The sequence below is a fragment of the Pongo pygmaeus genome, chromosome 19, assembly GCF_028885625.2.
Source record: "Pongo pygmaeus isolate AG05252 chromosome 19, NHGRI_mPonPyg2-v2.0_pri, whole genome shotgun sequence".
NCBI lineage: Eukaryota > Metazoa > Chordata > Mammalia > Primates > Hominidae > Pongo > Pongo pygmaeus.
The window spans coordinates 51,132,048-51,145,254 of record NC_072392.2 but is presented as its reverse complement, the minus strand read 5'-3'; the positions used below and the strand labels follow the sequence as shown (position 1 = coordinate 51,145,254).

Sequence of the window (13,207 nt, the reverse complement as noted above, 5' to 3'; positions counted from 1 at the left end):
AAATCCCACCCCTTGCCTTTGATGTTGTCTTCGGAGAAGAGCATTCTCAGCACATTATGTGAAATTTCAAACAAACACTTTTTGAGCCACCTCTCTCCACCCCTGCCACACTCACCACACTCACCGGAGTTTGTCACTCCGCCCAGACAGGTTGGTGAGGCCTAGGAGAGCCTCATAGTTCTGAAGCCCATCCCTCTGTGTGTCCAAGAGTCTTACGAGGGGCCGCACCACCTCATATACCTGTTGGGGAGGGGTCAAGGGTTTGGTCAGGTGAGGACTTTGTTCCCTCACCTGATTATTTTCTTTACTCTATAGAAAGGATAACTGAATTTTGGAGAGGGCAATCCTGTTTGTCAGAGGCAGAACCAGGCCTGGAATCCAGGTGCCTCCATGCATCACCCTCCCTGTAACAGCACCATGCCCCTGTCCCAGGCTGGAGGTAGAATGACAAGGAGAAAGGCCTCTAGGAGCAGAGGAGACCCCTCCCATTGCCCTATCCCATCTACCCAAGCACCTACCCGCTCCCCAGGAAAAGCAATGTCCGGATTGGAGACAGCAGCTATCTTTGCTAAAGCGTGGGCTGCCTTCACCTTGCCCACATCTGTGCCCTCCAAAGCCAGGGGAATCAGGGCCTGCAAGAAAGGGCAAGGTCACTACTTAGTCACAGACATCCAGAGGCTTCCCTCCTATCCTCCTTCTCCAGGTGCTATCTGTCTGTCCCACGGGACGTCCAGGAAAACTCTGCCGTATAATCAGCCCTTACACATCATGGAAAGCAATTAAATCCTTAATCACATATTCACTCCTCTTGGTTCCCAGCGCACATTCAGGTCTTTACTTCCTCCCACCCACCTAAATATTCCTTCAGCTTTTGGAAAAATAAATAATTCAATCAACAAATTTTTTACTTGCTGCCCAAGCCAAACTCAATCTTTTTGTTTGTTTTGTTTTGTTTTTTTGAGACAGAGTTTCGCTTTTGTTGCCCAGGCTGGACTGCAATGGCATGATCTCGGCTCATTGCAACCTCCTCTTCCTGGGTTCAAGCAAGTCTCCTGCCTCGGGTTCCTGAGTAGCTGAGATTACAGGTGCACGCCACCACGCCCAGCTAATTTTTGTATTTTTAATAGAGACAGAGTTGCAGCCAAACCCAATCTTAACATGAGACATCTATTGAGCACCTACCATGAATCAATACTTTCTATATTTTCTCTAATTCTTGTGACAGTCTGCAAAGTGAAAGTGTGATTTTTCCCCTATTTTACAGATGAAGAAGCTGTGGCTGGGAGATTAAGTATTTTGCCTGAGGTTATGCAGTCAAAAATGGGAAGAGCAAGAACTCAACTACAAGTCTTCTACATCAAAGTCCAGGGTCTCTGTCTTTGCATGGTGCTTCCTTCCAATAGCAAGGAGGATAGATGCAATTCCAAAGTACATACCATCAAAGCATAAAGTCAAGCAGAAATTGGCTTGGGGCTATGAGCACAGACAGCGCAGATAACTGGTGGCCGTATTCCAGGAGGTTGAGTTGGGGCAGAGAGTACATTATTCTTGGGCTAGGCAAACAGCATGCACAAAGGCACCTTCTAGGATGGCAAGAACCATGTCCTGCCCAGTTACCTTGCCACCACCTTGAGCCACAATGGTGCCTCGGTCCTTTGGGTTGTCACACAGTGCCAGGAACACCCTGTAGGACCGAGAAGAAAGGAGAACAGTTAATGCACCAGCACACCTTCACAGGCAGCAGCAGCAGCAGCAGCAGCAGCAGCAGCAGCAGCAGCAGCAGCAGGCCAGCCAGTCAGAGCCAGTGAAACCCTGGGATGAAAAGGGAGACCATGGAAAGTGCCACTTGTGTGCCCATGCCCCAGAATTAACCACCTTGGGAAGATGACATCATGGAAATAATTGGCTGGGAAGGAAGTGAGGCCAAGTGAGGCTGCAAAGAGCACTCCTCACTATCACTATTTAGGGACACAACCACCCAGGAGAAGCTTTTCAACATGGATGTGCCCCAGGTGCTCCATGATCTGGCTCTGGCCTCCTCTTTTGTCTCATCCAGCACTAGCCCTTCCTATGCATTCTCTGCCCCAGACATATTGCAGGAGAACCCCAAATTCACTCATTCTCTCTCCATCCTCAGTGTCTTTGCAGATGCTATTCTCTCTGCCCGGAACCTTCCCTCTCCTGCATTTAGGTGGCTCCTTTCCTTCCTTCACAGATTGAGTTGTCACATCCCCCAGGAGGACTTACCAGCTGCCCACCCACCTCCCCTCCAGTCTGGCTGGTTAGGGGACACTGCTTGTGCTCCAACCAGCCCTTTGTGCTTCCCACATCATGGCACCCATTGCATCGGACTGTAGCTGTGATCTTGCCTGCCTCCCTGGCCAGGCTGCACACAGACTGTGCCTTTAATCTCTGGGAACAAGGTAACAAGAAGGAACAGAGGCCTCCTTTCTCCTGATGCAAACTTTCACCTGTGATGACCTGCCCAACATGCCACTTCTCTTCCTTCCTTTCCTTCTTTCCCTCCTTCTTTCCTTCTCTCCCTCTTTCTTTCCTTCTCCTTCCTTCCTTCCTTTCCTTTCCTTCCTTTCTCTTTCTTTCTTTCTTTTCTTTTCTTTCTTTCCTCTCTCCTTCCTTCCCTCCTTCCTTCCTTCCCTCCTTCCTTCCCTCCTTTCTTCGTCTTTCTTTCTTTCTTTTTCTTTCTCCTTCCTTCCTTCTTCTTTTCCCTTCTTTCCTTCCTTTTTTCCTCCCTCCATCCCTTCCTTTCTCTCTCTCTTTCCCTCTTTCTCTCCTTCTTTCTTTATTTCTTTTTTGTATAGAGACAGGATCCTGCTCTGTTACCCAGGCTGGAGTGCAGTGGCACCATCATCATTCACTGCAGCCTTGAATTCCTGGGCTCAAGTGATCCTCCTGCCTCAGCCTCCCAAGTAGCTGGGAGTACAGGTGCACACCACTGCGCCAGGCTAATGTAAAAATTTTTTTGTACAGATGGGGTCTCAATATGTTTCCCAAGCTAGTCTTGAATACCTGGGCTCAAGCAATCCTCCCACCTCGGCCTCCCAAAGCCCTGGGATTACAGGCATGAGCCACCACCCCTGGTCCCATGTCACTTTTCAAAGCTGATGCCCTCAGACCTTTCACCAGGCTTTCCCAGTAGTTTATCTTCTCATTTAGGCCCCCACCATTTCTATCTCCCTGCCCAGTGTGCTGCACTCTAGGCCCCTCAGCCCCCAGCCCTAGTTCCAAGCTTTGGTCCACTGTAGCCCCACCTGGCCAGCAGCTCCTTGGTCTGGTCAGTGAGGATGGCACTATCTGCTTTCACCATGCAAGCCAGGGCAGAGATGACACCCGCCTTCAGAAGCCGCTTCACCCGCATGTCTATAAAGTCCTTCTTGTCCTGGGGAGATGAAAAGACGGCAATGTGGGAGGGTCCTGGGTGCCAGGCCAATCTGTATTGGAACCAAAGATGGTACTTTCTGAATTCTTGGGGCTGGTTGAATAATGGCCTCCAAAGATGTCCATGGCCTGGCCGGGTGCGGTGGCTCACGCCTGTAATCCTAGCACTTTGGGAGGCCGAGGCGGGCAGATCACGAGGTCAGGAGATCAAGACCATCCTGGCTAAGATGGTGAAACCCCACCTCTACTAAAAATACAAAAAATGAGCTGGTCGTGGTGGCGGGCGCCACCAGCTACTCAGGAGGCTGAGGCAGGAGAATGGCATGAACCCAGGGGCGGAGCTTGCAGTAAGCCGAGATCGTGCCACGGCACTCCAGCCTGGGCGACCAGTGAGACTCCGTCTCAAAAAAAAAAAAAAAAGATGTCCATGGCCTAATCTCTGGAACCTGTGAATGTGGGACCTTACATGGCAAAAGGGATTTTGCAGACATGATTAAGCTAAGGATTTTGAGATGGGGAGGTAAGCCTAGATGTCTGTGTGGGCCCAATATAATCACCAGGATCTTTATAAGAGGGAGGCAGGAAGATCAGAGTTAGTACTAGGAGATGTAACAATGGAATGGAAGTGAGGTCGGAGTGGTTCAAGGTCACCAGCCAAGGCATGTAGGTGGCCTCTAGAAGCTGAAAAAGGCAACAAAATGATTCTCCCTTAGAGCCTCCCAAAGAAACCAGCCCTGCTAACACCTTGACTTTAGACGAATGAGACTCATTTTAGGACTCTTGACTTCCAGAGCTATAAGATTTTTAAAACTGGGCCAGGCGTGGTGGCTCACGTCTGTAATCCCAGCACTTTGGGAGGCTGAGGTGGGTGGATCACTTGAGCCCAGGAGTTTGAGACCAGCCTGGGCAACATGACGAAACCCCGTCTCTACTAAAAATACAAAAATTAGCTGGGCATGGTGGAGCATGTCTGTAATCCAAGCTACTCAGGAGGTAGAAGCAGGAGAATTGCTTGAGCCCAGGAGGCGGAGGTTGCAGTGAGCCAAGATTGCACCACTGCACTCTGCCTGGGCGACAGAGGGAGACTCAGTCTCAAAAAAAAAAAAGTAAAAATTGTGTTGTTTTAGGCCACAGAGCTTGTGGCAATGTGTTTTAGAAACAATAGGAAACTAAGACACTTCTCCAGATTCCCTCTTCCCAAACAACTGCCAAGAGGTATATAGCATGCCCTGCTGTCGTGTGTGACTGTCTCTCCTCTTCCTTGCCTTCCCTAATCCCAAGACAGAGCCTGAGGAGCTGATAGCATAGAAAACCAGTCCCGAAGATTCTCTCATTCACAGAGGAATGAAATAAAAGGAGGATAATCCAAAAGACTAAATGATGCATATATTGTTTTTCTTGGAAAAGGCTGGGGTGGGAGTGGAGGTAGAGAGAGGGTATAGGCAGGAGAGAAAGAACACAGTGGATGAAGCCGCCATAACAATGGATTGGGTTTGCTGGAAACCCAAAGTCAACCCAGGGTTAAAGAGTCCCTACAGACAATCCCCAGAGTGGGGAGTGATGGGGAAGGGGCTGACAACCCTGGGCAAGCCCTGGAAGCCACACTGGAACTTCACAGCCACAGCACATGCTCTGTACCGTTGCCTGGATGAATCATGCAGCTTTCAAAAATGATTCAGAGGCTGGGTGCGGTGGTTCACGCCTGGATTCCCAGCATTTTAGGACGCCAAAGTGGGTGGGTCACTTGAGGTCAGGAGTTCAAGACCAGCCTGGCCAACATGGTAAAACCCTGTCTCTACTAAAAATACAAAAATTAGCTGGGAGTGGCGGCACATGCCTGTAATTCCAGCTACTCGGGAGGCTGAGGCAGGATAATCACTTGAATCGAGGAGGCGGAGGTTGCATTGAGCCTAGGTCTCACCACTGCCCTACAGCCTGGGTGACAGAGCAAGACTCTGTCTCAAAAAATAAATAAAATAAAAATGATTCAGAGAATGAGATGGCAATGTGAAAAACATATTTTTCCAAAATCGGGCACAAAATGATAAATATATTCTGATTATAACTGTGAAAAGAAAAAAGATACATAGAAAAAAAGCCTCTGGTAGGTAATATAACATCAAAATGCCAACAGCAGTCATGTGGAGATGACGTAATCATGAGTGGTTATTTTCTTTTCTCCACATTTTAACTCGTTTTGCAGCATGATTATATTACTTTGATCATTAAAAAAACTAAATGATTTTATTGGCTGGCAATATCTTGCATATATTCTTATGCAAATCACACACAAATCTATCTTCATGTGCAGGGAATTGTTGGAGAGGGTTCCGGGGGATCTGTGACTTCTGGGCTAATGCTGACCATGCCTCTCCTCTCATGATTCCTACTTAGCACCCATGTCACAAAATCCAGAAATCTGAGAAAATCAAATTGTTATCTGTTGGAGACATGAAATAAAACTGTCTTTTATCCATAAAATCAACAACACAAATTGCAAAGTGTCCATCATGGCTCCGTTTGTTTTCTCAGACTATAAATTGTTGGATTTTTTTCAAAATAGAAAATAAAAACAAATAAAAAGCATGAGCACCATCTGGTGGGAAAGTTTACCATTAACATATTCAGTGTACATGTATCTTACCCCCAACCACCCAAACACACACCGTGCCACTCCTGACACTACTCCTTTTGCCGTTCCGCCTCCTTTGGAGGCCTAGTGGCACAGACCAGACCCCTCCCAGGTCACGCCTGAACCTACCTTGGGGTGTTCCTCCGGCACATGCTGCTTGGAGAACTTGGCGAGCTGGACAAGCTCTGGGATGACCTCCTTGACATCGTAGCTGTTGGTGCAGTTAACCAGGGTGGTGGCCACCGAGTACAGGATGGTCTTGTCACTGGTCTGGAAGGCACAGGGTTGGGGAGAGGGAAAGCAGAAAGGAAACTTTAGGACAAGCCTCTGCTTCCAGGATGCTCCCTTACATGGCCGGCAGGTTGGTGTGGGAGGAGTGCAGTTGGTAGGGCCCATTCCGAGGAAAGACAGCAGCGCAGGAGAGGAACAGCTCTGCCCATAAAGGCAGGCAGCAGTGTCTCCTGCACCCTCCACAGTAGCTCTGACAGTATGAATAGGAGCTGTCCCACAAAGATCCTCGCTTTGTGCCTCTTCCACAAGCCCAGTCTAACACTTTCCCATCCAACTGGAGATGAGGCGGGAGCTGGACATTTTCCGGTCCTGGCGAAAATCTCTCCCATGCTTCCTACCTTTACTGGTAGACAAGAGCCAGGGAGTTGGCCCAGCAGGTGAGGAAAGGAGTCTGGGAGGGCCTGGGAGGGAGGGCAGGTTCCCAGAAAGGCCAGGCACAGCCTCTTTTATGTATTTATTTTCTTGAGGCAAGGTCTCTCTCTGTCACCCAGGCTGGAGTGCAGAGCTGCAATTCTAGCTCACTGCAGCCTCGATCTCCCAAGGCTCAAGCAATCCTCCCACCTCGGCCTCCCGAGTAGCTGGGATTACAGGTATGTGCCACCACACCCAGCTAATTTTTATATTTTTTGTAGAGATGGGGTTTCACCATGTTGCCCAGGCTGGTCCTGAACCCCTGAGCTCAAGCCATCCGCCCGCCTCAGCCTCCCAAAGTGCTGGGATTACAGGCGCATGCTACGATGCCCCGCTATTTTTTTTTTTTTTTTTTTAGTTGCCTCAGGTCCTTCAAGACCTCACCTCCTGAGGGCCCCAGGAAAACAAACTGCCCTCCTGTGCATCTTCCCATCTCTGGAAGGCATTGGGAGTCGGGAGTCCATTTTACAATCAGGTAAAATGAGGGCCAGAAAGGGGGAAATAACCAATCACATTTACACAGGGGTAAGGAGTGGAGCCAGGAGGAAGACTGGGATCCATTCCCTGTGGGTCTGGACCCAGCAGACGTTTCCTGAGGTTTGTGGTCGGGCCAGACTCCCCGACACTTGCCTTGGCCAGCTCAAACATGGCCTGCAGGGCAGGGACGTCCTGGACAAAGTCGTCCTTCACATCAGCGTCCAGCGTGAGGTAGGCCAGGCCCTCCACTGCCCAGCGCCGGGTCCGGGTGTCTATGGACGTATTGCACAGCCACCTGGAAGTGAGGAGGGAGCACATATGGGAAGGGGCCCAGGGCTCAGGTCAAGAGGGTGAAGCGATTTCAGGGTGGTGAACCAGGGGTGAGGTCCCTTTCACACTCCACTGGAGCACACCCCAGAGACTCTTGCCCGAAGGCGCGTGAGGAGGTGGAGGGCCTGGGAAACACAGCCCCCTTACTTGCGACACTGTTTGGCCAGTTTTTCTGTCGACCCTTCTGCAAACTGCCTGAGACCGTAGTCTGTGCCGCCTGCAGAGCCGAGCTTACAGAGCCCCTGTGGAGGAGAGGAGACAGCAGACACATACAGGATCAGAGACACCAAGGCTTGGGGATGAAGCCTTGCTCAAACAGGTTTCTATGGCCAGAACACTTCGCCCCTCTTTCTTTGCTTGGATCCACCTCTGTGCAGACTGTAAAACTCAGCTCAGGTGTCACCTCTGCTGAGATACTTTCCCTGATGCTCTGGGTTACGGTAGAGGCCCATAAAGTTGCAAATTCTTGACCTGCCCCCTTCCCCCACCATTTTGACCCCACAGATGTATTGTGCCTGCCATTTTGAAAAACCAGCAAGACCAAGTTAACCACATCTGAAGCTTCAATGGGGAACCTTGTTATGGCACAGAAACTGACAGAGAAATCCTATCTTCTGGATAACAGATTCAGATGTGCAAAATTTTACCCAGACAAAATTGGACTTTTCTTAGGGGGGCGGTTTCATAAGAGAAAATTCACTTTTGTCAGAAGCTAGAATTTGTTTTTAAAAAATTGATGCTGGGTGCAGTGGCTCACGCCTGTAATCCCAGCACTTTGGGAAGCTGAGGAGGGTGGATCAGTTAGGCCAGGAGTTTGAGACCAGCCTGGCCAACGTGGCAAAACCCCATCTCTACTAAAAATACAAAAATTAGCCGGGTGTGGTGGCAGGCATCTGTAATCCCAGCTACTTGGGAGGCTGAGGCAGGAGAATCGTTTGAACCCAGGAGGAGGAGGTTGCAGTGAGCCGAGATCATGGGGGTTGCAGTGAGCCAATATCATGCCACTGGACTCCAGCCTGGGCTACAGAGGGAGACTCTGTCTGAAAAAAATAATAACAATAATAATAATAATAATATTAATAATAATAATTTCAGGCCAGGCACAGTGGCTCACGTCTGTAATCCCAGCACTTTGGGAGGCCCAGCGGGGTGGATCACCTGAGGTCAGGAGTTCAGGACCAGCCTGGCCAACATGGCGAAACACCATCTCTACTAAAAATACAAAAATTAGCTGGGTGTGGTGGCACATGTCTGTAATTCCAGCTACTCTGGGGGCTGAGGCACGAGAGTCACCTGAACCTGGGAGGCGGAGGTTGCAGTGAGCTGAGATTACGCTGCTACACTCCAGCCTAGGTGACAGAGTGAGACTCCATCTCAAAAAAACAAAAAGTAAAATGAAAGTGGAAAAAAAAATACCTTATAGAAACTGATTAAAGAAAGTGACTCTTCAGAATTTGCTCTGAAAATGCATTCTGGACACAAGATCATCAGTGTTCATGTTGTTCATAAGCAGGGAGACGAACGTCCTCAGGGTTAAGCAGCAGAGTTCACTGTTCTGAATCTACATCCTCACAAGCCCCCTGGATATTGCCCTGTTCTGCAGGGGTCTGTGGCTGGGTCTGGTGCCCCCTTGAACCTAGTCTCCTCAAGGACAGCAGCCTCAACTCATTCATTTTGGTGTCCCTGGTGCCTGGCATGGCACCTGGTCCTGAGTAGGAGGGTGGTACCGAGCCCACTCACCACCAGTGTGCGGATCTTGATCTTCTCATTTTTGGTGGTCTTGTAGATCTGTTTGAGCAGTGACACTCCATTGGTGATGATGAAGGTGGCGCGGCTGAGCTTGGTGGAGGCATGGATGAGGGCCTCCACAGCCACCAGCTGGTCCGTCTCGCGCTCTGAGCCACATAGTGCCACCATCATCTCCATCACACCTTTCAGTCCCAGCAGCTGGTTGCCCAGGTCAAAGGGGCCCTGCAGGATCCCTGACACCGTCTGGATGGCATTCAAGTTCTTGTCCATGTCCTGGGGGTCAAACTTGCCCCTAATCAAACGACAAGGGTGGTCAAGAAAACTGGCCCAAGAGAATGGAAAGAGTGTGAGATTTGGAGGCAGACGGATTTGGATTTGCATCCTGGCTCCACCACTCATGTGCTGTGTGATATTGGGCAATTCAGTGAACCTCTCTGAGCCTCAGCTCCTGTAAACTGAGGATAGTACTACTAGTTCTCAGAGTTGTGGTGAGGATAAATGACATAATAGATGTGTCACAGGGTGTGCCTCTGGGAAATACACTCTGACTCAGGGATTGATATGCAGGAAGTTTATTAGAGGGAGCTCTTGGGAAGAGAAGGAAGCAGGACTGGGGCAGAGGGAGGCATTTTGCAGTCACCACAAAGCCTCAGCCTCCAAGAAGTTCTGGAGCTGGAACACCCTTTGCAATTGTTTCAAGTTGGAGTGAGTCTTTTTTTTTTTTTTTTGAGACTGAGTCTTGCTCTATTGCTGGAGTGCACTGGTGCCATCATAGCTCACTGTGACCTCAAACCCCTAAGCTCAAGCAATCCTCCCACCTCAGCCTCCTGAGCAGTTGAGACTACAGGTGCACACAATCATGCTCAGATAATTGTTTAAATTTTTGGTAGAGACGGGATCTTGCTATGTTGCCCAAGCTGATCTCAAACTACTGGCCTCAGGTGATCTTTCCACCTGGCCTCCCAAAGCACTGGTATTATAGGTCTGAGTCACCTCAACTACCCTGGTGTGAGTCTTTGCACACTGGCTTCCCTGGGAAGGGTGAAACAGCTCTCTCCAGCTGAGACAAGTCCCAAAGAGAGATAACAGCTGAGAGCTGTCAGCTGACAGCCTTTCCAGCAGCTGCTGTGTCTGGGAGGACAGTACAGCATTGACAACAACACAAAAAGGCCTAGCGTGATGCCCGGCACACTGTATCTCTCTGTGACATGGCCTGGGCCAGTCACTCCCCTCTGGTGATCTGGTCTTAGTCCCTTCCCCTGTTGGTGAGCATGTGGGCTAGATATCCAGGAACGTTCTGCCTTGCTTTCAGAATCTATTACCATCTACTCTAGGGGAGAATCTCTGCGTGGGAATGTCAGAGGTGACATGTCTTCTGATGCTTCTCATCTGCCCAGGTTGGTGCATTGTGGGAAACAGGGCAGATGTGCACAGTGGAAATGCAGCTGTGTATAAATGCAAGAAGGCAGCATGGACTGGTCAGGAGAACTCCACACCGAGAGTCCAAGACCTGGTCTCTGGTCCCATGTCTGCCTCTGATTGCTGGAGGATCTCGGGCAAGTTCCCCTAGGGAAGAGGACTCGGCTTTGGAAGCTCTGAGAGCCCCTCCAGCTTGAGCATCCCATGTCCTGTGCCTCATCTCTCCACTCAGTGCCCAGGGAACCAGCATCCTTCGTAGTTAGTTGGGGTCTGACCTTTGAGCTGGCACTGGGTCCCCACACAGCCCCCACCCCGATGAAGCGGGGTGTATTCCACTCTTGCTAGGGGCAGGTTTGGGCACCATTTGATGAAGGCAGCGACCCCTCCTCTCAGCATTCCACAGGCTGACAGGAGGGGGCCTCAATCAACAAGCCAAAACAAGAACTAGCTGGATGACAGGTAATGGAAGTCAGTTGGGGACCTCATGAGGGACTCAAGAAGTCAGCAGGAAAAGTTGAAACTGAGGTAGAGAAAGAGAGAAGCCTTGAAAAGAGCTAAGTGAACCAAAGTCAAGGTAAGCAGAAGCCATGGGGTAGAGAAGCAGTTGACAAATCCAGGGAGTTGAGAATAGCTTTCACCTTATTTTATTTTATTTGAGACAGGGTCTCACTCTGTTACCCAGGCTGGAGTGCAGTAGTGCATTCCCGGCTCATTGCAGCCTTGACCTCCTGGGCTCAAGTGATCCTCCTACCTCAGCTTCCCAAGTAGCTGGGACTACAGGGGTGCGCCACCACACTTGACTAATTTTTATTTTTATTTTTTTGTTTTTTATTTTTTTAGAGATGGGGTCTCTCTACGTTGCCTGGGCCGGTCTCGAACTCCTGGCCTCAGGCAATTCTCCCACATTGGCGTCCCAAAATGCTAGGATTACAGGCATGAGCCACCACACCTGGCCAGCAGCTTTTTGCATTTTTTTTTTCTTTTTGAGATGCAGTCTTTCTCTGTCGCCCAGGCTGGAGTGCAGTGGTGCAATCTTGGCTCACTACAACCTCCACCTCCTGGGTTCAAGCGATTCTTCTGCCACAGCCTCCCTAGTAGCTGGGATTACAGGCATGTGCCACCATACCCGGCTAATTTTTGGTATTTTTAGTAGAGATGGGGTTTCACCATGTTGGTCAGGCTGGTCTTGAACTCCTGACCTCAGGTGATCCGCGCACCTCGGCCTCCCAAAGTGCTGGGATTATAGGTGTGAGCCACTGCGCCCAGCCAGCTTTTTGCATTTTAAAGCATTTTTTAAAATATGTTGACAGAGACTTATATGTCCCACAAATACTAAAATATTTACTCTCTGGCCCTTCATAGAAAAAGTTAGTTGACCCCTGGAATACAGAAAGGAAAAGCAGAGTAAAGGCAACGTCTTCACCCACCTAAGACTCACCTGGAGTGCTTTTAAGCATGCAGCTTCCTGAGCCACACCCGAAACTACCGAGTCAAGAGGGGATGTCTCAGAAATCTGAATAATTTACAAGTCTGGGAATCATTGCAATAAAGAATTAAAAAGTCATGCACTGGAGTCACACTGATGCTGGAGCACCAGTGAGGAGACTCAGGAACTGCAGCTGCTGAGGGCCCTAACCCCTGTCGAGCTCTGCAAAGCCACATGAGTCTTAGTCTTGAAAGAACCGGGCCTCCCTCCTTGACAAGCTGACATTTGTTCCTTTCAACCACAGAAGCCAGTGGTAGGTATAAAATACGTCCATGGCTGGGCAAGGTAGTTGATGCCTGTAATTCCAGCACTTTGGGAGGTGGAGGCAGGAAGATTGCTTGAGCTTGGGAGTTCAAGACCAGCCTGGGAAACATAGCAAAACAAAAAATACAAAAATTAGCCAGGCGTGGTAGTGCACACTTATAGTCTCAGCTACTCAGGAGGTTGAGGCAGAGGCAGGAGGATCGCTTGAGCCCAGCAGGCTGAGGCTGCAGTGAGTCATGATCATGCCACTGCACTCCAGCCTTGGTGATAGAAAAAAAAAAAAAATTAGCCCAGCATGGTGGCATGTGCCTGTAGTCCCAGCTACTCTGGGAGGCTGAGGTAGGAGGATCACATGAGCCCAAAAGTTTGAGGCTGCAGTGAGCTATGATTGTGTCACTGCACTCCAGCCTGGGGGACAGAGTGAGACCCTGTCTCAAAAAATAAATAAATAAAATATGTCCAAAAATATGTTGGCACCCCTCCCTTCAAAAGTTGAAACCTAATTTTTTCCCCTTAAATGTAGGCCAAACTTACTGACTTGCTTCTAATGAATAGAATGTGGCAGAAGTGATGACATGTGTCTTCTGAGGCTAGATAGAGAAGACATCTCCCTGCTGCCTTGCTCCCTCTTGGATCTCTTACTGTGGGACAAGCCAGCCGCATGCAGTGAAGACGCTTCAGCAGCCTATGGAGAGGTCTGCAGGGAAAGGAACCGAGGCCTCCCACCAACAGCCGGCACCAATGTGCCAGCT

The 13,207-nt window shown here is 49.6% G+C and overlaps 1 protein-coding gene across 3 annotated transcripts in view; it reads right to left on the bottom strand.

Annotated features, from left to right (window-relative positions):
- The window catches only part of UNC45B (unc-45 myosin chaperone B), a 45,665-nt gene that overhangs the window by 11,035 nt on the left and 21,423 nt on the right, over nt 1–13,207 (bottom strand). For all 3 annotated transcript variants that reach the window (XM_054458385.2, XM_054458384.2, XM_054458387.2), the window contains 8 exons: nt 9,278–9,578; nt 7,685–7,779; nt 7,361–7,502; nt 6,158–6,298; nt 3,270–3,397; nt 1,618–1,684; nt 519–632; nt 125–240 (listed from right to left, as the gene is read on the bottom strand). In XM_054458385.2, the coding sequence (XP_054314360.1) occupies nt 125–240; nt 519–632; nt 1,618–1,684; nt 3,270–3,397; nt 6,158–6,298; nt 7,361–7,502; nt 7,685–7,779; nt 9,278–9,578 (1,104 nt within the window). The remainder of the gene's footprint in view (nt 1–124; nt 241–518; nt 633–1,617; nt 1,685–3,269; nt 3,398–6,157; nt 6,299–7,360; nt 7,503–7,684; nt 7,780–9,277; nt 9,579–13,207) is intronic.